Here is a 27,388-nt window from a genome sequence, read left to right on the forward strand (position 1 = left end):
GAATCCCAAGAGTGGGATCCAGAATGTGTGACTTCCTTTTGAAGGTCCCAAAATACAACCTTCGCTCATATGACAAGTACTTCTTGAACACTTGATATGTTCCAAGCCATTTGGTAGGTCCTTGGAGATACTGGTGAGAACAAATACCTCCTACTTTCCCCGGACACCCACCTCTTCATACACATCGATCAGCTACCATACAGCTAAGTACAGAACACAGGAGTCAGACATGGCTCCACCCTGAACTAAAATAATGACTTGCCTCATCCAAGGTCTTAAGAAGTAAGAAACATGTTTAATTTCCCAAGAGAGCTTTACTTTAACCCTGGTGGAAAGAAAGAAATGAAGATCCTCTCTGTGGCTGATGGCCTTATGATTCTGTTTACAAAAATCATATCCCTTTACCCAGATTAGTGCACTTCATCCCATCAATGATCAAATTTAAATCAACCTGTAATCAGAATTTATCAGGAAGCAGAAACTCTTGAACACAGCATCATCCAACCATTAAACTAAAGTATGCAATACACAAAGACAACAACAGTATATTTGTTTTTAATTAAATACAGAACATCTTTTTTCAATTTTTTTAATGTTTTATTTATTTTTGAGAGAGAGAGAGAGAGGGGGGGGAAGAGATAATGAGTGGGAGGAGGGGCAGAGAGAGAGGGAGGCATAGAATCTGAAGCAGTCTCCAGGCTCTGAGCTGTCAGCACAGAGCCCAACATGGGGCTCAAACTCATGAACCACGAGATCATGACCTGATGTCAGGTGCTTAACCGACTAAGCCACCCAGGCGCCCCTGACAACATTTATTTCTAATAAAATTCTGTGACCTGTAATCACCAGAAGTATCTATTGAACAGTTTAACCTCATGCCTTGTATGGACGTATACAAAACATCCATCTTTGTTCACATACAAATGGTTGATGTTCAGAGTCTATTCAGTCTTGGGGCACCTGGGTGGCTCTGAGCATGTGACTTTGACACAGGTCATGATCTCACAATTCATGAGTTTGAGCCCCGCATCAGGCTCTCTGCTGTCAGCATGGAGCCTGCTTCAGATCCTCTCTCCCACCCCCTCTCTGCCCCTCCCCTGCTCTCCATTTACCTCTCTTACAAATAAGTAAACATTGAAAAGAGTCTATACAGTCTTTTAATACATAGGAACCATTCCAGAGGTATCTTCAAAAGTTAGCAGAAACATTTGGATACTCTCCGCAACACCATTTTTAAAATGTCAACATTTTGGTTTTATTTCCTGCATGGCCACATTTCCATAGCTCAGTTCCACAGAGCTGGCTTCCTGTTACTCTTTGCCTGATGTATCTACCCACTTGTAAATAGGGCCACCAGCTCACAGCAAGAACAAGTGCCAAGGGAAGTAGAGCCACAGCCCAGAGCAGCTGGCACGAGAGCCTACCCCCAAGCAAGAGTCCTTCCATCCTGCAGGCAAAGTTCTTCACCGCCTGGAATAGAGCTGAATAGTGTCAACCAGCCCAGAGGTGAGGGACCCAGGATCTCAGGGAGCCCAGCCACATGAGAGTGAGGCTCCGGTAAAAAAAAAATGGACGGGAAAATCAACCCACGGAGACAGACAACAAAGTGTAAGGAACATAGAGAAAAGACATCTAAACATCTGGTGCAGACCCACCTTCAAGTGAAGAATTTCCCAAGACAGTCCACCCAAGAGGCAAGTCCAGATGGGTCAGAGCCAGCACGAGCTCCTCATCCAAAGCAGGCAGCGCTCCCACCGTCACGGCAAATGGGGTCAGCAAGGTCTGATGACTTCCGACTGTGAGGCGATCAGCCTGGGTGAGCAGCAAACGAGCCAGCCTGCAGGGCATGTTGTCCACGTAGGTCACGGAGCCAGAGCCCATGGTCACTGGGGAGTAACCTTCCGAGCAGAGGCACACAGATACCATCACCGTCTCCTGAAGCCCGTGGCCTGGACAACAAGACAGTGAACAGGTCACCTGGCGCCTGCGTGAGATGCTCACCCAGGCGGGGGTCGCTAGGCTCACTGCACTGCCTGCGCAGACCACATGCTCCAGGGGAGTGAGGCCAAAGGGAGATGTCACCAGCTATCTTTAAATGCTGCCATGCTTGGGGGGCCGAATTAACGTGGGTCCCATTTTCTTTCAGTAACTCCCAATTTTAAAACTAATCTTTTTAAGCTCTGAGTATTTCAGTGTCTGTTCGCCTATCATTATCCACCACTGCTACTGGCCTACCTTCACCTTGTGCTTCTACGCTAAACACTGAATTCAACATGGTCATTTTAAAGCCCTTTGCCCTTCATAAGATATGAACAGACACTTCTCCAAAGAGGACATCCAGATGGCCAACAGACANCCTGCTCTGTCACTTCTTCCCCTCTCTTTCATTTTTAGGTATTTATTTAGATGATACTTTTGGGAGATTTTAAAAATTATTTTTAATGTTTTATTTATTTTTGAGAGAGAGATAGAGACAGTATGAGCAGGGGAGGGCCAGAGGGAGAAGCAGACACAGAATCTGAAGACAGGCTCCAGGCTCTGAGCTGTCAGCACAGAGCCCGACACAGGGCTTGAACCCACGAACCATGAGATCATGACCTGAGCTGAAGTGGGACGCTTAACCGACTGAGCCACCCAGGCGCCCTGATGATAGTTTTATAAAGTAGCTCCACAGAGGTCCTTGGAATATGAGTTAGGATAAGTGAAGACAACTCAACAGAAATACTCACACGCATTGTTCCCGGCTCCCTACCCCTGCCACTTCTGAGAAGAGCCTGTGTCTTAGAGGTGTTCTTAATACTTGTGGTGTGGGTGGTCCTCTAATCCTGCCACCCACCCCTCCTTCGTACACTCCTCCTTCATCTTGTCAAGGTGGGAGAACCACTACCCAGGTACCCTTTTATGCTGCACTTGGCACAATCTCCAGAAATTCGTACCACCAAATGTCTGTGATTATTAGCATCATTGCCAAGCAAATGGCTAATTGGAGCCTTCACAGGAACACAAGCATCTTGGTTTACTAAGTGAGAACTACTGCCATTCCACATCACCTCTTTAAAAATGATCCACTGGAATGAAACCCGGCCATTGGTAGCAACGTGGATGGAACTGGAGAATATTATGGTGAGTGAACTAAGTCAGGCAGAGAAAAACAGATACCATATGTTTTCATTCATATGTGGATCAGGAGAAACTTAACAGAAGACCATGGGGGAGGGGAAGGGGGAAAATACTTATGGAGAAGGAGGGAGGCAAACCATAAGAGACCCTTAAATACTGAGAATAAACTGAGGGTTGTTGGGGGCTGGGGGAGAGGGGAAATTGGGTGATAGGCATGGAGGAGGGCACTTGTTGGGATGAGCACTGGGTTCTGTATGGAAACCAATTTGACAATAAACTATATTATATTTTTAAAAAAATGGTCCACTGGTGCAGGCACGGAATGCTGCCCCCCACCCAGACCATTAGCTTCCAGTACATACTACAGAAATCCAGTCTCCACACCTCTGAGAGGTTACCGTGGGAAAGCTGCAATGGGAGACATTTACGGTTCAGAAACAGGGACTGTCACCTGCCTGTACGGAATCTGCTAAAATAAAGGTAAGACCCCTCACTTCAAAACCAGTGATCTTATTATCAGAAAGATTTTCTCTAACATACAAGGAATGGGAAGGAGGCTAACCCCTAGGTGCAAGTAAAGAAAATAACAGAAGTTTCGATATTAGGATTTACACGTTCATTATTATTCTCATTCTTCCTCCGTAAGAGGCTTCCTAAGGGAAAATGGAGCAAGGAGGGGGAAGCAAAAGGCAGTAGAGACATCAACCAACATACATGCCAAGGCAGAAAGACAAAGGCTCAAGAATCACAGCCAAAGTGACTCTGCACCATTACAGAAGTTTGGCTTTTGTTCTTCTGAGGACAGAAGTTATTGGGCCAGAGGGAGAAGTGCTTAAAGTTGCCTTAAATGGTGTCAGAAATGTGACAACAGACTGATCCGGTAACCAAGTGAGGTAGGGCTGAAGGGCCTTTGCACATGTCTGCAATTCTCACTCTGTGTTGTTTTCAGGTTTATTGTCTACCTTCTTCCCACATGTAACAGACTGCAGAGGCACTTAGAAATATCCTTCCTCCGGAGGCACCCGGGTGGCTGTCAGATGAGCATCTGACTCTTTATTTCAACTCTGGCCACTATCCCAGGGTCTTAGAATTCCAGCCCCATGGCTGGCTCTGTGCACTGTGTAGAGCCTGCTTCAGATTCTTCCTCTCTCTCTCTCTCCCCCTCTCCCCTACCTGCACCATCTCTATCAAAAAATATAAAATACTTTAAAAAAAATATCTTTCCTCTAAAAATGAGGCCAATCTGATCCATAAAAAAAACTGAAGATTCCCTTCACAATGCAATTTAGAGGGCTTAAAAGATGCATTTAGGTTAAACACACACACACACACACACACACACACACACACAAACACAACCCATCAATAAACCAAACAACAAAATCCTCCCCTCCTACAAATAGTAAAATCTTCATTATACTCGGGGGCTAAGCTTGATGTCTCAGATACATAACCTACACTCCAATGAAGTTTCAAAAATAGCTGCCTCTGAGAACTATTTAGCTCTTAACTAACATTAACATGAAACATTGTCATCTGTCGCCATGGTAATCGAAGAAGACATGTAGGAGAATGACAAGGTTCTGAACATGAGCATTCGGGTGGTGGGAAGAGAAGGTTATGGAGCCTGAGATCTGGTGAAGAAAAGTCTAGATGCATAGAACGCCATGGAGGGAACCCCAGCCACCAAAAGGAGCAAGCGAGAGAGAGGCAGACACTGGGCTTGCAGACTCCATGCAGGGGAAGGAGGCAGGGAGAGTGAAGACCTCCTGGCCCAGTCTCAGTTCTGCCTGAGCCATCCTGGCCGTAGGCTCTGGGACAACAGAGGTGATCCTAACATAGAGTGACTCCTCCATTCGACCACATCCAAAGCAGAGCCAACTGTGAAAGTCAGGTGCAACTAGCAAGACAGTCTGCCCAGTCTAAGGCAAGGGGGAGACTGCGAAAAGAATTGCAGCGAGATAACCCAGGGTGCGTGTTCTCATGCGCTCCGCCCCTCTCCTCCCCTCCNCACCCCACTTGGAGCACTGTTTACTTGCTCCTCCTGGTCCTCTTCCCAATCTATGTCCCTGGAGGAAAGAGTCTTCCAGACAGATTTCCCAAATGCGGAGTAAAGACTATACTTCACCTGGAATGCTGGACTGGAGAACGTTATCCGCGGTGCGCTCCGCAATCACGACATGTCTCTGGTGAGATCCGTCATAAATAAAGTAAAACTCGGCATCTTTAGGAAGATAAACATTTTTGCCAAACTTGGCATAGACGGTCATCTGCCCCTAAAAAAATGAGTAAGTTGAGGCATCATCACACTTTCTTGTCCTGGCTCTAAAAAAAACCGCAGTTACAAGGGCTGGGGTCCAAAACGGTGGTGGGGTGTTCATTTCACGTGGTTGAGGTTCAAATACCGCAAGTCCTCCTTTCTGAAAACAAACACTTTCGATGACAGATGCTTTCTGATATATTAAAGGATGTGTGTCAGAGATGGATTGTTCTATTTTAAGCCTGAAGAAGTCCAAAGCAGAGGGAAGAAATTTCTTACATTTACTAGCTATAGAAATGTAACTTAACTTTGTTGTCCTTTATTTCCTGCCTGACGAACATCAGATTCTATTAATTTGTTTTTGTTCCTGATATACCACCATAGTACAAAGGTTCAAAACAATTATTTTTAGTTATTGCCTTACCCTATAGTGGATCACAGTAGGTGGTAAGAACTTTAAATATTCACAAACTTTGCCAAATAAATAGCATCACATGCTCCCACACTTGCAGTGCTGGTTCGAAGTGCTATTTGTCTTCTCTGAGGCAATTCCAAGTCCTCTCTCTCATCCGGCCTGGCCTCACACTTTCTCCCGAGAGCTTCTGGTTGGCACAAAGCCCGCTAAGTGCCCTGGTCCAGAGGATAGGAGCTGCCCTTGGGTCCCAGAGACACATACCAAGGAAGGAAGGTATGCCAAGGAGGCAGACAGTAGGTGAGGGCTCCTCAGTGCATCATCATTCAGAGGCTGCATTGCATGGAGGGGCTAGATCAACACTGCTACAACTGTGGGAAGAGCAGTGATGGACAAGGCTGCCAGACCATCTTGGGATGCTCGAAGACTCAAAGGACTCGGGCCACTCCCTCCACTCAAACACACAAACACACACACACACACACACACACAAACAATACAAAGGGTGTCCTTCAGGGAGATGGTACATTCCACCCAGCCTATGGGAGTGGCAGGATAATGGAAACGAGGAGGTGGAAAGGGTCCCCCACTTTGGAGGGCCTCCAGAGCTTGGCCCAGTGCAGAGAAGCATCTGGGCTTTTGTGTGCTTGCCCAACAAAAACAAACCCTCTCTTGGCAAGTGCCTCCCCCTACGATAGCCGAGGAAAGGAAACAGAGGAAATTCTAAACAGTCTCCTTAACATCTGTTTGCCTTTGATGGATATCAGCACTACATTCTGTAGGATATTGAGAATTATGTCAATCAGTATCAGAAACAAAATCAGTGCACAACTTCTTTGTCTAATAATCACACGGATATTTCATCTAAACTTTAAAAATAAAACAGCTATGTTTTCCTGGCAGTTTGTAATCCAAAACACACATGAAACATTATCTTCTTTTTTTTAACATTTATTTATTTTTGAGAGAGCAAGAGCAGAGGAGGAGCAGAGAAAGTAGGAGACGCAGATGGGAAGCAGACTCCAGGCTCTGAGCTGTCAGCACAGAGCCTAGTGCAGGGCTCAAGCCCATGAACGGCAAGATCATGATCTGAGTCGTAGTTGGACACTTGACCAACTGAGCCACCCAGATGCCCCTGAGATATTCTTTAATTATGAACTGGTATAAACACAAACTGTGGCTTCATGGGAAAAAAATCACAAGTTTACAGTTTTGGATTGTCCTTTCTCTGCATGTGAGCATGCGCAAACATGCACAAATGTAATCAATAGAAAGTAACATGCCAAGAAAAATGCACCATACGATAGCTTCCAAAAAAGTTCAGGAAGAGGATCTGAAAAGCAAAAAACAGTAACAAATGTCTGATATGACAGAGAGGAAACTTAGATGAAATCCCATTTCCTAAAAAAGGAACAACAGCTTGTGTTAGTCATGTTCCTGGTTGCTAAAGAGACTGTTAATTGTCCACGAACAGAATCTGACCTGCTTTGTCTTTTTTTTTTCTTTTTTTTTTTTTTTTAAAGAAAACAAATCGTATAACCAGATCGAAGTTTTTCCACAGATCAAAAGGATATCTAATCTGGAACTGTTCAAAACAACCATCACATTACTACTTGATCTGTTTGGGGGAACAAGGACCACATTTATAAAGAAGTTTAACTGCAATCCTTTTCAAAGCAATACCCCACCCCCACCCCCAAGAGAACAGTTTTACAATTCAGATGTGCCTTCCTTTTGAAACCATACCATGCTCTACATCGATAAAAGAAGATAAACAACAGGCCAGTAATAAGACATAACCATTAAAGAGAGATGTACCCAGTCTTAGCACTAAGAATAATACTCAGCAATGAAAGCAGCCCTCTTCTTTGCTAATCACAAGGAGATCAGAAAGAAACAGAAGATATTATAGGAGGAGGAGGGAAGGGGGTGACGCAGAAACTAAGAAAGAAGCCCAGTGGGACAGAATGGGATGGAGGGTTGGCAGGAGAAGACGCCAGAAAAAGGCAATATGTATATGAAAGAACATGAACATTTTCATTCAAGAAAGTTAAAGCTCAAAGGAGATTCAGATGAAGCTACACACAACAGGAAAAATGGGTTTCTGAAAATGTTCTGAAAAACAAGTACGGTATCGGAAGGGCGGTGATGGGCATGGAGGAGGGCACTTGTGGGGATGAGCACTGGGCGTTGTATGGAAACCAACTTGATGATAAACTATTAAAAAAAAACAAGTATGGTATAAATAATCAGTGCCAAGGGACAATTTGCGGGTCAGACTGGGGTCTTTCTAACTGCTGTGGCCACCAAAAATCAACTCTTTTTCTTAAAGGGTCATTGACTTTATTAATGGCAAAGATAAATCCCAACCTACAGAATTCCAGTGTGCCTCCATCATTTCCATCTGGAAGAACAGATACCCAAGACCAGGAACAGTTTGGAGAAAGACAATGCTTAGGCTCTGCAGGGTGGGGTCTGAATTTGCCTTACCTCAAAGCAAAGCATACAACAGAAGCATAACTTAAATAGAGTGAGAGAGGACACAGACCACTAAGTATGAAGTCTAGAAGCAGATGCATGGCAAGTACATGATAAATGTGACATTTCAAGCCAATCACTTTTGGAACAAAAGCTATCTATTGGGGGGGGTGGGGAAGGCATCATGTCACATATCTCAACTTCCAATTAATTCAGTATTAAACCCCAAAATTCATAAGCACATAAAGTTAGAAGGCTGTCTAAAATTTATCATTATTGAAGAAAATAGTAGCAATTAAATATATCCCATCCATCCTGACACCACCCAAAAGTACCAACTTGTTTTCATTCCTCCATTCCCTTACAGCCTTTGTTCAATGCACAGCTGATTCTTATACAGTGATCATCACAGCTTAAGTACGTGTATGGTTGTGCTTTTCCGTCAAAAGTACTTTTCCATGTTATAATTTTGGCACCATTTTTAATTGCACTCCATCAAATATAATGTTCTATATTTTACTCTATCATCCCTGTACTGTTGTACTTTAAGACTGTTTCTAGCTTAACATTATAAACAATACTACACCAAACCTTTTCATGTACATTATGCTTTAACTTTTGTAGAACAAAATTCCAGAAATCGGTCCAAAAATGTGAAAGCTGGGCACAAATTGCCTAACTGCTCTCTAATAATGTTCCATTGAATTTCATTGTCACCTGTGCTGGTCATAGGTATCCTTTTCATCGCAGCCTGGTCAAAACTTTTAGTTGCTAATTTATGGATAGTCAACAGTTCCTCCTTGATTTCATTCATCTTTTTTCCTTTACCAGTGACAGTTGCTGCCCACTTTTATTAAAGGGTGCTGCTAAATAGTGTCAACACTGTTAGTGGTATGACTGAATGGCAAGTTTAAGAATTCTGGTCTTCCTTGGGGCGCCTGGGTGGCTTAGTCGGTTAAGCGTCCGACTTTCGCTTAGGTCATGATCTCGCGGTTCGTGGGTTCGAGCCCCGCGTCGGGCTCTGTGCTGACGGCCAGCTCAGAGCCTGGAGCCTGTTTCAGTCTGTGACTCCCTCTCTCTCTGACCCTCCCCTGCTCATGCTGTCTCTCTCTCTCTCTCTCTCCTAGAAATAAATAAAACATTAAAAAAAAAAAAAAGAATTCTGGTCTTCCTTTTGCCATTCATATTTGTCTTAAGCACTTCAACATTTTTACTTTCTCAAGTCAACCGGTTGAGATGAACATCAGAGCCAGTCCCTTTCCTCTCTGAACAGTGAAGGTGTACCACCAGTTATCTACTCTTGCCCAAATAAAAAGCACTCAGGTACTCTTGGAAAATCTCTACAGGCCAGTAACATAGAAATTGAAAACAAATACTGAGTAAAAACGCTGAACTACAACCATACTAAACATACCTCAGTATAAACACACATACACACATAAATTAAACCAACATTTTCTACCATGAAGCACCCCACAGAGAAATTCTGCTTGTAAAACTCATCAATACTTGGGAAAGATCAAACCTTCTGCTGAAATGCTGGGACATCTGTGGATTTCTTCTCAAAGAACCAAAAAAGTTTAACGTGGCAAAAAGATTTAATGCCATTTCTTTCATCCAACTCTTTTATTCCTCTTCCGATGAACGTTTCAGATGGAAACGGTCGACACCAACGTGCACATTCTAAGTCTTTTTTCATTAATCGAGGTCTCTAAATACCTTGAGTAACTTGGCGCCTGTATGATCTAATCACTGGATATCTTTGTGCTAACGTTCTCCCTACAGTCTTCACTCTCGCCCTCTATTGACCATGTATGTGTAATTATATCTGGTTACTAACGACGTCATTTGCTCAGAAAACTTAACCATCTAGTTTCTAGAGTATCTGGCATGAAGAGGCAATGACAACAGTAGTTTCAAATGATGACAAGGAGAACAAAGTATGCATCTTTTTCTAGTGGGATTTCTTCACTTGGAGCCACAGGAAGACTCCATAAATAGGTTCCACGTGGCCTGGGACCCCTTCAAATTGTTATCCAGACTCTCTTTTTATGTGTATGTGTCCATTATTCTGTGTAAAGGTTTACAGATTTCCTCATATTCTCAAAGGTATCTGTATTATTCAACTCTAACTTTACACCACTAAGTAGAAATGGGAACTTACAGACAATGGTCAGCTTGTGACAGGACAGTAAGACATGCCCAACTATTTTTCAAGGTTCTCTGCATGGTCTTTGTGTGGAGTGATTTTTATGATGCCACTAGAAGGGTACCACTAGATTTTTATGATGCCACTAGAAGTGTGATGCTAAATGCTGTACTGAAAGTTTACTGATACTTGCCAATAAAGCTTGTCTTCCTCACAACAAAAAATAATTCTACAAAGGACCTTCTCTGAAGAGCAGCGTTAAATATATCCTGAGATTCTTGAAAACTTTTTAAAGTGCATTATCCAATTTTAAATGTTTTTTTTTTTAAATTTATTTCTAGGCGAGAGAGACAGCGTGAGCAGGGAAGGGTCAGAGAGAGAGGGAGACACAGACTCTGAAACAGGCTCCAGGCCCTGAGCTGGCAGTCAGCACAGAGCCCGACGCAGGGCTCGAACCCACGAACCACGAGATCATGACCTAAGAGAAAGTCGGACGCTTAACCGACTAAGCCACCCAGGCGCCCCCCAATTTTAAAGGTAAGTAAATACAAGTACAGGAACTAGTCAGTACTAACAAGATCAAGCCTCCAGAGCCAGCTGGACAGTATAGAGTATCTTGATTTCTGCCCCAACCCTCAAGTTACGTCATCCCCTTTCCATTCTGTTTTTTGTTTTTTGTTTTTTTTTAATATGGAACGCTTCACAAATTTGCATGTCATCCTTGCACAGGGGCCATGCTAATCTTCTCTGTATCATTCCAATTTTAGTATATGTGCTGCCAAAGCGAGCACCCCTTTCCATTCTTCAAACACAATTCCAAAGAAACTACTACAGGCACTGAGCCTTCTCTTCTATATTACTCTACTTAAGTACTTCTTTCAACAGGCATGAGAAAATGCAGAAATTATTTCCTGTATGTTTGTGCACATATTATAGATCTATACATATCTAAACACACATATTATCTTTTATGTGCACACTGTTGCATGATTTATCAAGTGCTTTATTGTGTATTTTCTCATCTTATTCCCACAGTGAAGGCCTAGCAAGTATTTACTGTAACTCCCACTGTAAAAATGAGAACCCTGCTATTATCGGTCCTGTGAGTGGCAGAGCCACAAACCCAAACCCACATCTTCCTGTCCCAGAACCAGCACTTTTCTCCCCAACATGTGACTGTGCAAACAGCTGTGCTCGTGTATTTAGTGACTTCCTACACCTTTACATTCACCTTTATTTCATGTACTTAACGCAATGATTCTCACCCTGAAATCCACAGGTGGAGTAGGGAGGGGAGGGAAAAGAAATGTTCCTTAGTCACCTCAAAATGTGTGCGGGGTTTCAGGTATTCGTCTGCAGAGAAACTCTTAATCAGAGATTCTTCTGAGTGTACAGAAACACATGGCTCAAAAAGTTTAGAAAGCACTGATTTAAAGCATGTTTAAGCCATCTTTTGTGTAGTATAAAATCTCAAGATCATTCAAATTTCTTATCCCAAATCAAAACTAAATCAACAAAACATAGGTGAATACAAATTGGTTAAATCCAAGGGGACTATTAATGTATGATTTTTTTCTCTGGGAAGAAAAACCAAAATGACTCCCAAGGCTCCTAAGACATTGCTTCAGCAAGAGCCTTCTATCAGGAATGGCTTCTATTTCCAGACAGGATGGAATGGACCACAGCAGGCCAGTGTTCCTGCTGACCACAACTAGAAAATAAAGATGGGAAAATTAGAAAGTCCCATTCTTAAGGGCATCAGAGAACTATGGAAAAAAGGGCAAAAGGCATTAAAATCCCACAAAGGAGAGAAACTCTCCAAGAAGTTATGGAAGTCAGAAAACTGAATGGTATCTTTAAAGTGACAAAAATAATGGATGTTGTAAAATTCCATGCCTATCAAACATTCTTAAAAATGGAGCTGAAATTAAAACGATTCAGACAAATACTGAGGAATTCATTGCCAGCAGGCCAGCACTAAAAGAAATACTAAAGGGAATTATTCAAGCAGAAATAAAAGGATCTCAAACATAAACAGACCCCTAAGAGGAGATACCGAATAGTAGATATAATGAGTATCTAATGCACAAAGTAACAACTATCTCATGGCATTTAAAATACTTGTGGAACTATGGTACCAGTCTGTCAACAATAATATAAAAGGTAAGTATCTACCAGTTTAGGGAAAGTGTTAAAATAGCTTATTATACTCATGTCAAATATACATGTTTTAGGTTGCAAGTGAACACTAGTAGAAAAATGTGTAACAAACAAGTTATAAAAGAAAAGCTCAATTAGAAATTATTTTATTAATCAGAAAGATGGGAGGGGAAAAAAAGTAGGTCAAATAGATGGTTATAGGCTATAAAGTCAAATATACCAGCAATTGTATTAAGTGTAAATGAATTGATCCAAACACAAAACCAACACGGTCAGAAAGGAATCTTTTAACTCAAAAATAAAAATAACACAGAAAGCTTAAAAGTAGAAAGACAGGGCACCTAGGTGACTCAGCTGGTTAAGCGTCTGACTTCGGCTAAGGTCATGATCTTGCAGTTTATGAGTACAAGCCCCACGTCGGGCTCTGTGCTGACGGCTCAGAGCCTGGAGCCTGCTTCAGATTCTGTGTCTCCCTTTCTCTGCCCCTCCTGAGCTCACACTCTGTCTCTTTCTTTCTTTCTCCTCTCTCTCTCTCTCTCTCTCTCTCTCTCAAAAATAAATAAACATTTTAAAAAAGAGCAAAAAGATATACCAACCAAAAGAAAGCTGATAGGGCCAAGATAGTATCAGAAAAAGAAGATTTTAAAGCAAGACATATAGTAAGAGAAACGGGAATTTTGTATCATCGTGAGTTGAAAAATAGGTTATCATTGTATTAAATCTGTATTCACCTAATAAAGTAGCTTAATTTAAAAGATGTTTTAAAAAATTAACAAGCCCAAGACCTAGACCAATCCATAATCACTAATGTTAGACTTTACCATGCCTCTCTCAGTAGCTGACACAAGAACACAAAAAAATTGTCAAGGATTTAAAAGACCTGAATTACATACTTAACACAGTTATTTATTAAAATGAGTAATTACCATAAATTAAATGCATGTTAATATTAAAAAGCCACCCATTTTTCATACCTCTGCAATAAATTCAGTTACACATAAATACACAAGTCAAAAATTCTCCATGACTTTCACACTTGATGTAATGATTCACCTCTACAGAAGTGAAATAGCCTTTGTTTCTGTATTAAAGCTAAAGTGAGTAAGGAAAAAAAACAATTCGTGACTGGGGTCAGTAAATTACTCCAGATGCCACAAGAAAAAAAAAAAAGGCAGCTTTAAAAACCTCCTTAGTTTGCTTCTTTTTAAAAATCACTAACTTGGGGCACCTGGGTGGCTCAGTCACTTAAGCATCCGACTTCAGCTCAGGTCCTGATCCCACAGTTCATGAGCTCAAGCCCCACATTGGCTCTGTGCTGACAGCTCAGAGCCTGGAGCCTGCTTTGGATTCTGGGCCTCTCTCTCTCTCTCTCTCTCTCTGCCCCTCTCCCATGTGTTTGTTCTCTCTCTCTCTCTCTCTCTCTCAAAAATAAACATTTTAATTTTTTTAAAAAAATAGAAATGAAACAAATTGCAGTTAACAACTGGACACCAGTTAGGATTTTACCACTAATTAACTATGCATACGTGACCAGTGAGATGGCCACCCAAAAACGCTAATTCTGCCCTACCCTGCATGGATGAAAGTCCACGAACTCCAGTGAGTGGGTATGGTCTGGCTCTGCTGTCATCAGACATACATGGGCCATATAATACTTAAATACAGACAAAACTGACAACACATTCAGGGGAAAAGGACAAGGATGCCAGAGGGACACAAAAACCATGCTGTCATATGAAGAACAATTGAAGGAACTGGGACTGTTTTGCCCAAGGAGAGAAGAATCGTGGTTAAGTGTTCACTGTTACAAGTATCTGAGGGTCTATCATGCAGACGGGGGCCCTGATATGTTCTGCAGGCCCCAAGGGGGAAAGCACAGAACAATGGAGGGAAGGACAGGGCACAGAGTGCAGCTGTACAGTGAGAGCCTTGTAGGGATCACAGATGTCCAACGATGACGAAGACTGCGTTAGCTTAAGGACTAAGCACAACCAGAACACAGCGCTTTTTTGTTTTTGTTTTATTTAATATGCATCGTAACAGAGAATGGAACTAAATCAAGACTGATCTAGTCTTGCAAATCTAGAATCTATGATACCTGTTACAGAATTCTAGATTAATACCTTCAGTATGAAAAGAATATGTGGGTCTAGATAAGTGGTCTTTTGGGGTGTGTGTGTGTGTGTGTGTGTTTAAATTAATCTCTCAATTGGTGTACCTGGGTGGCTCAGTCAGTTGAATATCCGACTCTTGATTTTGGTTCAGATCATGATCCCAGGGTTGTGGGACTGAATCCCACATTGGGCCCCATACCCAGCATGCTTAAGATTCTCTCTCTCTCTCTCTGCCCCTCTTCCCCCTCCTCCCCCCTCATTCTGTCTCTGCCCCTCCCCCACCCTCTCTCAAATTAAAAAAAAAATTCACCTCTCCCTATTCTTTTGCTTCAGTTTCCTAGCTCCTTAGGTTGATGGTTAGTTCATTCTCATTCTCTCCATTAGTGGTTTTCAAACTCAGCTCAGGGAACACTGGATTCTAATGGAGACTAATAGACACGTTGAGAGTTCACAAGCATCCCATTTAAATTTCATTATGGAAAATAGGTTTCTAATTATTTTTAAACCTAAAAAGATTGCATTCACTTATATGTCTTAATTACCAAATTTTAATACACTGAAAGGACCTGAACTGCCAGGCTAAGTCACTGCTCTCAGTCAATTAATAAATGGAATAGATTTATATTGAAGAATACATTTATAATAAAGAAGTTATGTCCATTTTATATATTAAAGTTCCCCATAATACTTTGGGAAAAAAGCATTTTCCTTTGGTGGTAAAAGCGTTTTCCTAAGAGGAAAAAAATTGGTTTTCCTTCAGGAAAAAAGTTTTAATGCCATCTGTTTAGTGTAAGACCTCTCTGACTCTAGGATCTCCTCTGGTAGTCTATATTAGAAGATTAAGTTCCCCTATCCTCATTTTCTTTTTTTTCTTCCTATTTTTAAACGTGTACCTATTTTTGAGAGAGTGGAGGGGGGAGAGAGAGAGAAGAAAAAAAAAAAAAAAACGCTAGTTCAGTGCGTATGAGTGAAGAAGGTGCAAAGAGAGGGAGACAGAGAATCCCAAACAGGCTCTGCACTGTCAGCACAGAGCCCAAAAGGGGGCTTGAACTCATCAACAATGAGATCATGACCTGAGCTGAAGTTGGACATTTGAAAGACTCAGTCACCCAGGTGCCCCACCCCAACTTCCTTATCTATTTCACATCTCAAACAAGCTCTCCATTTTCAACACCATAAAAACTACAACTCATCAATTGTAGATCTGGGTTGAATCCAAGCAGACAATATCATCATTTGGTTATTATTTACTGCTTGAGGTCTACAAACGTACATCAAACCAAGAGTCATGTGAAGGTCAATGTGGGTTCACAGATAGCACTGAATGTACCAAACCAAAACCTAGACTATAAGGAACACAGAGAACACTAAGTTTCCATGAATGGATAACTCCTGGGCAAAGAACAGTGACACAATCGTCTATGTTCTTATTTCAGAGTAGAACATACAGCTCCCGCGTTTCACAGGAAGTCCCTCTTATGAGAGTACAAAAGAATGGAATAGTGCCCTTTTTCTTTCTCATCTAACCAGCATCTTGCCAGAACACAAATTCTACTCTCTACCAACAACAACAACACACACACACATACAGAAGTCATTCTTAAATAAGAGTACTAAAGGTCCTACCAAGGAATGACTAGCACAATGATAAAAGAATCAGGAATGCCTGCACAGATAAGTAAGGATTCAGAAAGTACAAAATACAGAGCTCGAAGAAGTCTCAGAACTCATCTGATCAATACCTGACTTACGGGTGAGGAAACTGAAGGCTATACCAACAGGTGAGTTGCTCCGGATCCCACTGTACAGGAGACCCAGGGCAGGGGCCCAGGTCTTCACACTCCTTCCAATGCTCTTCACATGCTCTAAGTCATTAGTTGGAAGATTTACCATCTCACCCCGGACACCTCCTCCAGGGACTTAGAAAAAAAAGGCCTCCATGGAAACAAATCAGGAGCAGAATCAATCAACTCTTTCCAAGTTCCCCAAAGCCCAGTGCACAACATCCACCTCTCCCCTTGCGCCTGTCTCTTCTCTTCCTCCATTCTCACCGCCTCTGTCAAACCACACACCATGCTCTCAGGACCTGCAGCTCTTCTCTTTACTCTTCCCCTGCTCCAATGGAAACAAGTGCAGGTCAAAGCCAAGCAAGCCACAGCATGCCCAACATGAAGCCACAGAAAACGAGGGCAGAGGGCAAAAGGAAAGGGCACCTAAAAACTCCGTACAGCCCTAGCTCCAGCAGAGGGTGTGGGAGGCAAGGAAAGAAAAGGAAAGGATGAGAGCTCAGTGGGGAGGGAAAGGAGAAAACAGCAGCAGCAATGGGCTGGGGAGTGATGGCAATGGCAAGGGGAGAAAGGGCTAGAAAACCAAAGCAAAAACAATTTAATTGAAGCAAGGGCAAAAAAGACAGAAAATACATGAAAACGAGAAGGGAGATAGATCCACCCTACCAGGAACTGCAATCCGGAAACCCCTTGGGTAAAAAGGAAGGTGGGGGGGCAGGGAAGAGTTGACTTTTGATGCTTACAAGGATATTTCATCTGAACAAAATCAAGAATGGAGGGCACTTGCATAGATGGAACTGGTGAATCACTATCTTGTACACCTGAAACTAATATAACAACATATCTTAAGTAAGCTGGAATTAAAGTTTTTAAAAATGAGCTCTTCCCATTTGCAACAACATGGATGGACCTAGAGGATATAGTGCTAAGTGCAGTAGGTCAGAGGAAAACAAATATCACAGGATTTCACTTAATGAATGAATAAAAAAAAAAGAAACAAAGGAAACAGACTTAAATACAGACAACTGGTGGCTGCCAGAGAGGAGGTAGGTGGATGGGTAAAACAGATGAAGGAGATTAAGAGTGCACTTATCAGGATGAGCACTGAGTAATGTATAGAATTGTTGAATCATTATACTTATACATGAAACTGATATAAAACTGTAATTTAAAAAACTGATTTTTTAAAATTAAAAATGTGGGGGAGAAGCTGTCCGACTTCAGCTTAGGTCACGATCTCAGTCTGTGGGTTCGAGCCCCGCGTCAGACTCTGTGCTGACAGCTCAGAGCCTGCAGCTGCTTCCGATTCTGTCTCCCTCTCTCTCTGCCCCTCCTCTGTTCGTACTCTGTCTCTCTCTCACTCTCTCAAAAATAAATATTAAAAAAAAAAAAAACTTCTTTAACATGATGGAAAAAAGAACCGAGGGCAAAAGAAGCACTATGGAAACTCTCTCTGTGACACATCACAGAAACTGCTTTTCCAAACTACTCACATCCAATTAATGGTCACACCCCAGCCATAAGTCCATCTCTCCCATGCCATACACAATAGTGTTGAGAGGAGAGGGCACACTAAGAGATTTCCTTTCCCATTCGTGGTCCCACTTTAGAATTGACAATGACTCTGGAATACAGGAGCCCATTTTTCTGGCCTTGTCCTTTTTAGCCCTGTACTTCGAACTTTCTCTGTATCTTCAGGTCAACTGTCCAGGGTTCTCTGCCAGTGAAAAAGAAGACCTACGTACAGAGCAGCCAACTACAGGCTTCAGCAAGGGCACCATTCAGCCATAAGGCAATCGGAATCTAGTCTTTCTTCCTAATTCAGCACATAGTCCAGCAATACCTGAAGCTCTATAGCCACCAACGCAAAGAAGCAATCCCAAAAGCCAAAGTGCGTAATTAATCTTGGTAAGAGTAATACCTTCCATGTCCTTAGTGATTCACTGTTCACAAGGCACTTCTCTGTATGCTGTCCCATTTGAACCTCACAACCCCTAATGACACAGACAGATGAGGGACTGGCCCACAATTCCCCATGCAGCCAGAACCAACCACTATGTTTCTCCATACATTCATCCATCGGTGAGATATACTGCATGTGTACTAGATGCTGTGGTTACCACAAACTACCTGGCCTCAATATCGTTTTACTGGAAACAGAGACAGGAAATAATCAAAAGCCTAAAATGTGAGGGATTTGCAAGAGCTCAGAAAAGTAAGGTGGGGAAAAGAGAGATATCTTAGACAAGAAAGTAGGAAGATGCCCCCAGTGAGCTGATGTTCTATTGCAGACCCGAATAAACTAAGAGTCAACCATGTGGGTACGAAAGAGAATTCCATGTTGAGAGACTGCAAGTGCAAAGGCCCTAAAATGACATGTGCCTCGAGGACTTGAGATAGGAAACGTGGTTGAAGCAGAAGAGGAGAGAAATGGGAGGCAAGGTTAGAAAGAAGTAAAGCTTATCTTACGGATACAGGTGTCAACTCTGCAGTGGGAAACCACTGTGGAGCTCTGTGTAAAAAGGTGACAAGATCTAAATTTCACTCTAAAAGGATCCCTTTGGCTGCACTGTTGAGAAGAGATCATGGGACATGCTTGAGAAGCCCAGTGCAGATGCCAGGCCAGAAACTACCAGGCATTTTCTGCCGTATCACAGAGGCTCTTGATAGGATTTTCACTACTAAGGAGGAGGTGAAGGCATCAGCTTCCCAGGGAAGCACATCTTTATTCAGCTCTGCTTATCAACCGTAGCACCCCCAGTAGCCCTGTGCCACTGAGATGATTTGGGAGGCCCAAGTGCAGAAATGGATGCTTTCCAATGTCAGAAAGAGGGTAATTATTATCCTGTAAGGGCTCTTGTGGAAGACTGCAGTGTAGTTCAAGGCCCTTCCTTCCATTTCTTACAGAAACACAGATAAATGATGGATGGATGGATGGATGGATGGATGGATGGATGGATGGATGGATGGATGGAGAGGGACAGAAAGAGAGAGAACTTCTATTTATCTCTCCCTTGGCCTTTATTAGCAATTTACATCAAATGATCAAACTGGGGTTGTGATCAGATGGATTTTCAATGTGAACATGAAACAGCTTTGATCATCCTTAACCCTAACTTCTATAGTATATAAAGTTTTGTAATAAAACCAACTATAAACCTTTAGTTGACAAATATAAGTACATTTTACAAACCTTATTATGAGAAGTACCTATGTGCAGATACTTCACCACTGACAAAAGCCCTCATACAGACATTACTAAACTAACTTCAAGAAAGAGTCAAATTTTGTTTTAACTCACATTGAATACAAAATTTCTCACCTCCTAACATGGAAATTCAATGTGAAAGCAATAGTATTCATCAATTTATTACACAAGGTTGCCTAGTAACCCATAAGGATAAAAACAACCATTAAAGGAACCCTTTGTGTCTTAATAGTACTGTGCATGTGAATGTATCAGACACCATGCTAATCATCTCATTCAGTCCTTTCAATCACTCTTCAAGGTAGAAACCATCATCTTCATGATGGAGAAAACTGAGGCTTTGAGAGGTAAAGTATTGTGACCACAGCAATCTGCAAGGCCCAGGGCAGAACTAGGACTCAGGTCCATCTCTGCTAGATAGGCTTTGCTTCCCTCCTAATTTCTGCTACATCCTGCCTCTGTGCTCAGTGCTGCATCAGCTGGAGGCGGGGCCTCTGTAGGGGCTGGCCCATTGTTGAGGGACTCAACAGCCTCACCACACCTAACTTATTGCGGTCTTAAGTTACACATGAACATATATGGTAAAACCTTGGATTGAGATTAACTTGTTCTGTAAGATGAAGCAACATTGCTAATAAAATTTAACTTGATATGTGAGCCATGTCTTGCAATACAAGTAGTATGTGACGTCAAACATCACGTGATCACAACTGAGCCAAGAGTTCTTAAAATTCACTCTGATATACAAGTGCTGTGGATTACAAGCATGTTTCTGGAATGAATTGTGCTCACAAACCAAGGTTTTATTGTACTTTAAATACTCAGAAGAAGAAAAATCTGTGTTCAAGGAGCATGAATAGTGTGACTGCATTTAAATGATTTTATTCTTTCTTCTCACTTCATTCAACAAATCCCTGAACTGTGCCAGGTAGGAGGACAAGACCTGACCCTACCTTCAGGGAGCTCACAGCCTCAAGGGCAGAGAAAAGCTTCAACAACACACAAATTAGTGCCAGGGACTCCACACAGCTTGGAGGACTGTCCAGGTACACGATGGGATGCTGGCAAAATCCTCCCCCAAAGAGGGACAGGACTTAGTTAAGGAAAAGCATGGAGACTGGCTACAGAATGGTTCCTTGGGAAAGGAGAGTTGACTGTGGCCAGGCTGTCAACATGTGAGGTGGTGAACATGACCAGAGGAAAAGATGGACATGAAGGCAGAGGCCAGCTCATGGAGGGCCTGAGGGACAGGAAATCACTGGGGGGGATTTTGAGGAGCAGAGTGATGCAATCATATCAGCATTTATCTACAGGGCAGAAGTGGGTACACCAGAAAGGACACCATGGAGGTTGGCCTTTCTTGGGGTATAGCCTCTCCCACCGTCCTCTACTGCTCAATAATTTCTAAAGAACACTAAAGGGGCTCCTAGGTGGTTCAGTCACTTAAGAGTCCAACTCTTGATTTCCGCTCAGCTCACGATCTTACAGTTTCTGAGTTAGAGCCCTGCATCAGCATAGAACCCACTTGGGATTCTCTCTCTCCCTCTCTCTCTCTGTTCCTCCCCCTTTCTCTCTCTCTGTCTCCCCACTCCCTCTCTCAAAATAACTTTTAAAAATAAACTTTAAGAATACTGAAAACTTTCCCAGAAGCAGGAAAACATGTGCCTGGGTCAATGTGGCTGAACAAGTAGAAAGAAATGCCAGTCAGGATCTCCACCCATATTCTGATGTGTTAGTGAAAGGAATGTAAAGAAAGACTGAGCGTGAGGCACCTAGAATTAAATTAGACCTGAGTTCCAATCCCAGGAGCCTCAGCTAACTCAACTGTAAAATGGACATAAAAACACAATCCACCGAGCAGGTAAGACTCAACTAAATCAGGTATACTGACACTTATCCAGCACCTAACACTTGAGCACTTATAAACTGGCCAGCTGCTAATGCAATCATACTAAAAACATCATCATTATTCGCGGTCCACTGAAGAAACATATTTCGAGTATTGTGTGCCAGGCACATTCTTCCAATTTTCTGAAAACACCAAAGAGATTGGTAGTATGGTATCAGTACCCTCATTCTGCAGATGAGGACATCGTGCCCAAAATGCTAAATTCTTTGGCTCTAGTTACAGTCATCTCCAAATCCTCTTTATGGCAGCAAGAGGATTCACAGAATTACAAGTAGAAAGGCAAAATAAGCACTATACCCCATTAAAAAGGTACTACATTATATCAATAAAAAACCTTCTCTACTTCAAAATGTCCTTCTCAAGCACTTAAACAGTATCTTAAAAATAACTGTAATTATTTTTGATCCTTAAGATAGTTCACTCTAACAGAGTGTGGCAGGCAATTGGTAAGTTACTGCATTCTTCAGGACCTGGATGCTCCTACTGTCTGTTAGAGGATTAAGAGGGCATCATTCTCTAGGATATTAATCTATCTCAGTTTATGCATCTGACATTTTCTGGAATAGGAGGTGGTGCAAGCTGCAGGGCAAGAGAGCACTAAGAAATGCTACCTATGCTCTGTGCTCAATCACTGTCCCCTCTGTACCTCTATGGAACCTTTTCATAGACACTATACTCTCCATTTCTCTTTTACGTACAAATTCTAGTCATAATTTGCCTAGCGATGTTTTGTTCTTCTTTATGAAGACCGTGAAGTGAAACTCCCAGCATTTCACACCCTCTCATGACCGGGAACACTCCACCCCCCCACCCCTTCTGCCCATCCCAAACCCGTGTACTCTGCAAGATGGCTCTTCCAGACAGGTCTCCAGGATACCCCTTCTGAACTCCAGGCCACCTCATGTCAACCTCTCTTAGAGCACTTAGCTCTTCCTGCCTTAGAGTCCTTTTCCTCCGCCCAAAATATAAGCCTCCATTTCACTATTTTCCTTTCATCCTTATTTTGACTCTGTGACATCACAAGGGCGGGAGAGCATGGTGGTCAAGTACCCAGGCCCCGGTCAGCAGTCAAACAACTTGGATCCCATTCCTACCTCTATCACTAATCATTGTTTAGCTTTAAACAAGTGGCTTAACTTCTCTGTACCTCAATTCCTTTCCTCATCTGCAAAATGAGATTAACAGCAGATATTCCTTCTTTAGACGTTAGTGAGGGTTGAAGGAGACAATGAATCCCTGTACCTGCCAGCAGTAAGAACTCAGAAAGTTTAGTAATTAATTCTTCTTTCTCATTTGTAAATTATATCCTTTTTTTAACTAGGTAATAAGGCACAGTATTAATGAATTATTTCTTCCCAAATGTCCCTTAAATTTCTGGCAGACCCCAGGTTCCATGGGGTCCCTATATCTCTGCACTGACAGCACCAAGCCTATTTGAGATTCTCTCTCTCTCTCTGCCCCTCCTCCACTTACTCACATTTGTGTGTGTGTGTGTGTGTGTGTGTGTGTGTGTGTGTCCTCCTCTCTCTCTCTCTCAAAACAGCATTAAGAAAAATAAACTATGCTGTTTAATATTCCACTTTTTTTCTGATCTAAAGTAAGATATGGTTTCATACTTCATTCATCAAGTATTTATCAAGCCAGTATTAGGGTACATTCCACACACTGTTCAAGGAATAAGGGATGCAGCAGTGCACGGAGTACCTGCTCTCAACATTTAGAGTCTTCAGAGAAAACACAATAAAAAAAAAAATCAAACAATCGTTGGTGCTACACAGACAATTTAAAATAGAATAATGCCATGTGCCCAGGGAATTAATTCAGACTGGGCAAAGAGACTCTGAAAGGCAGGGCATGGAAGCTGAAACCTGAATCGCAAGATTTGAAAGGGTTTGTTTTGTTTTGTTTTTGTTTTTTCATAAAAGAAAGCGAGGAGTTCCCGACTGGCTCAGTTAGTGGGGCATGTGGCTCTTGATCTTGAGGTTGTGAGTTCTAGCCCCACACTGAGCATAGAGATTAATGAAAAACAAAATCTTTATAAAAAGAATACTGTACTTCAAAAAAAAAAAAAACTTATGAAAGGCAAGTGTTGGTCGATTGAGCTGAAAATGAGCAAGCAATGTCATCATACTCATGGACTACTTTCAAAACCATATGGTGCCTGCCTGCTCCCCCCACACACACATACCTTTCAACAGTTTTGCCCCAAACATAGTGTCGTAAGTTGTAGCTTTCTAAGTATCCCTTAATTCAGGAAGGAGAGGAGCTAGGAGAAAATAATAAGGAACTGTTCACATAATAAAGGAAAATTTCACTATTTTAAATGTTGTTCCTAATGAGAAAGGTTATTTCTGACACCATAAAGTATATGATCTACCTTGAATCTGTTGAGATTACCCAAAAATACAGCACAACTGATGAATGCTACAAGTTTTCCTATGGTACACAATTTTATAACTTACTTATCAGGGGTATAACAATTATCGTTCCATAACCACCCTACCTTTCAAAAACCAAAAATTCAAAAAAGGGTTTGTTGGCCACATGGTAACTCTGAGTCTCCTCCTGGAGAATGTGACAACACAAAACCTGTCAGCCACTGACTATTCCACAGTGTTCCCATTGTCTCCTTAAACCCAAATGAGTACTCGATATAACACAAGACCCCTTCTCCCTGAAAAAATTATTTAATATCCAGGCCAAAGACTTATAATGATTTGCTATTTTAAAGACTTCTAACTGAAGAAATCCTTGAATTATTATAAGCCCTGAATTATCTCATTCCTAATAGGATAGCGAGACTCATTTGTTTAACTAGTCATACCTTTCTCCCAAACACACCTCCAGAACTATTTGTTCATAAGTAAAGCACATCTAACTCCCCAGAGTCAATGTCAACATGTTTCCAATAATTACAGAAATCAATGTATTTCCATTGAAACCCAGTATGCTAAATTTTGAGCATATGGAGCACACAGTTGCTAAAAATGGGTTATTTTTGACACAGAGAAAATCAAGAGCTTTCTACATTTCTCAATCAGATTTGAGGTGTTTTGTCTTGAAGGTTAAAGGCAGAGAAGGGAGAAAATTTATGGAATTTCAACTGATTATTACAATACAAACCCTGTTCAACAACACAAACAGTTCCAAAAATATCCAAGATGGTGGTCTTCAACTGTTTGATTAAAGACAACACATTTGGTCTTGGACTTTTGTCATAGTTTTTTGTTTACTAATTCAGTTTCATTACTTGTATTCAGTCTGCCCAGATATTTTGGGCAGTAATTCCTCTGACATCAGCCATATCAACATTTTTCTACATGTGTCTCTTCAGGCAAGGGAAACAAAAGCAAAATTAAAATACTAGGACTATATCAAAATAAAAAGCATTTGCACAGCAAAAGGAACCAACAAAATGAAATGGCAACCTACCGAATGGGAAAAGATATTTGCAAATGATGTATCTGATAAGAGGTTAGCATCCAAAATGTGCCAACACCAAATGGGCAAACAACCCAATTAATAAATGGGCAGAGGAGCTGAATGAACATTTCTCCAAAGATGATGCACACATGGCCAGGCACAAAAAAGATGCTCAACGTCACTAATCATCATGGAAATGCCAATTAAAACCACAATGAGATATTACCTTACACCTACATGAATGGCTAAAATCACAAAGACAAGAAAAACAAGCGCTGGCAAGGATATGGAGAAAAAGGAACCCTCATGCACTACTGATGGGAATGCAAACTGGTCGAGCCAGTGGGAAAAACAGTATGAAGGTTCCTCAAAAAATTAATAATAGAAATACCATATGATTGAGTAATTCCACTATTGGGTATTTACTCAAAGAAAATGAAAACACTAATTCAAAAAGACATATCACCCCTATGTTGACTGCAGAATTATTTACAATAACCAAGATATGGAAGCAACCTAAGTATCCATGGATAGACAAATGGATAAGGAAGCTGTGGTATACATATTCAATGGACAATTACACAACCATAAAAAGGATGAGACAGTACCATCTGAGATAATATGGTTGGACCCAGAGTGTATTAGATGAAATAAAATAAGTCAGACTGAGAAAGACAAATACCATACAATTTTACTCATGAGTCAAATCTAGTGAAAACAAAAAATAAAGAAAAATGAACTAAAAAAAAAAGAATGAAACGTATAACTAGAAAGAAAAAATTGGTTGCCAGAGGGGAGGGGAGGGAAAGAGGGGAGTGGGGGGAGGGTTGGGCAAAATGGGTGAAGGTGAATGGGAGATATAGGCTTCCAGGTATGGGATGAGTATATCATAGCAGTAAAAGGCATAGCATAAGGGATATAGTCAATGATATTGTAAAAGCACTGTAACAGCAAAGATGGTAGCTACACTTGTGGTGAACATGACAGAATATACAAACTTGTCAAATCACTGTGTTGTACATCTGAAACCAATGTAACATTGTATGTCAACTATTCTCAAATTAACAAAATAAAAATAGAAACACTTGGGGTGCCTGAGTGGCTCAGTCGGTTGAATGTCTGACTTGGGCTCAGGTCATGATCTCACAGTTCGCGGGTTCGAGCCCCGCATCAGCCTCTGTGCTGACAGCTAGCTCAGAGCCTGGAGACTGCTTCGGATTCTGTAGCTCCCTCTCTCNGAAAACATTAAAAAATATATAATAAATAAAACATTAAAAATATATAATAAATTAATAAGCAAACAAACAAATAAATAAATAAAAACACTCAACACACACTATCTGAAAAGACCAAAAGATTGTAAATATGTGGTTAATTTTTAGGCAGCTCAAGAACCAATTTCTCATTTTTCAAATCTAGAATTTTAAACCAATGAAAACATCAATCCTTAAAAAAATTCTGCTTCACAGAAGATTCTTTTAACTTGTATTGACTGCAGGCTACATCCATTATAAAGCCACCAGTCCTTCGGAATGCATTTTCTGGAAAAAAAATTTTACTTCCATTTCCTTTGTTTTGCCTTAAATTTACCTACAGATGCAGGGTAGCACTGGTATCCCATAAGGTAAGCAAGGTGTTACCTTCCCATCTCTCTCCCAGGCCTGCTGGCACACCCTGTTAACAGGGGAGAACATTTTTATTCTAATTAGTGCTCTGTGAGAACATAACTCAATGTGGACTGTTTACTGTTTAAAAAACTTTGTATAGAGGGGCGTCAGCTGGGCGCCCGACTTCTGCTCAGGTAATGATCTCACCATTTGTGGGTTCGAGCTCCGCATCAGGCTCTGTGCTAACAGCTCAGAGTTTAGAGCCTGCTTCAGATTCTGTGTCTCCCTCTCTCTCCACCCCTCCCCTGCTCTCATTCCCTCTCTCTCTCTCTCTCAAAAAGAAACAAACATTAAAAAGAAAACTTTGGATGGAAGAATAAGTTGAGTGGATTTCATTAAATTTTATTTACAAACTTATAAACAGAACTACAAGCTATACATTTAGCCATCAACTGAAAATAATTGTATTTAGGTTTTCATTTAATCTTGAACCTTAGAAAAACTGATTTTCATCTAGGTTAATATAGTGAGTCTTATAGCTATTTTTCATTGAACACCACTGTATACCACTCTTAGAAAATATATTTAGTCCTTACAATACATTGCAAGGGTGGGTTTTGTAATTCTGACTTTATAAATGAATAAAGTAAGAGTCAGTACAAATTTGAAGGCCACAGCTAGGATGTGTATGCAGGTACATCTCCTAGGTACTTCTTGCTACTATTCCAAGATCAAAACAAGTATGTAAATGACTTGCAGGT

At 41.5% G+C, this 27,388-nt stretch overlaps 1 protein-coding gene and 1 non-coding gene across 4 annotated transcripts in view; both read right to left on the reverse strand.

Annotated features, from left to right (window-relative positions):
- The window catches only part of ARHGEF28 (Rho guanine nucleotide exchange factor 28), a 285,499-nt gene that overhangs the window by 174,944 nt on the left and 83,167 nt on the right, over positions 1 to 27,388 (reverse strand). For all 3 annotated transcript variants that reach the window (XM_077759946.1, XM_077759948.1, XM_077759947.1), the window contains exons 3-4: positions 5,249 to 5,396; positions 1,656 to 1,949 (exon numbers count right to left, since the gene is read on the reverse strand). In XM_077759946.1, coding sequence (XP_077616072.1) covers positions 1,656 to 1,949; positions 5,249 to 5,396 — 442 coding nt within the window. The remainder of the gene's footprint in view (positions 1 to 1,655; positions 1,950 to 5,248; positions 5,397 to 27,388) is intronic.
- On the reverse strand, positions 11,104 to 11,210 carry LOC144228143 (U6 spliceosomal RNA). The gene has a single exon (XR_013334133.1). It is a non-coding gene; the product is annotated as a U6 spliceosomal RNA (small nuclear RNA).

This window comes from Crocuta crocuta, unplaced genomic scaffold (genome assembly GCF_008692635.1).
Source record: "Crocuta crocuta isolate KB4526 unplaced genomic scaffold, BGI_CrCroc_1.0 scaffold162, whole genome shotgun sequence".
NCBI classification, from domain to species: Eukaryota; Metazoa; Chordata; class Mammalia; order Carnivora; family Hyaenidae; genus Crocuta; species Crocuta crocuta.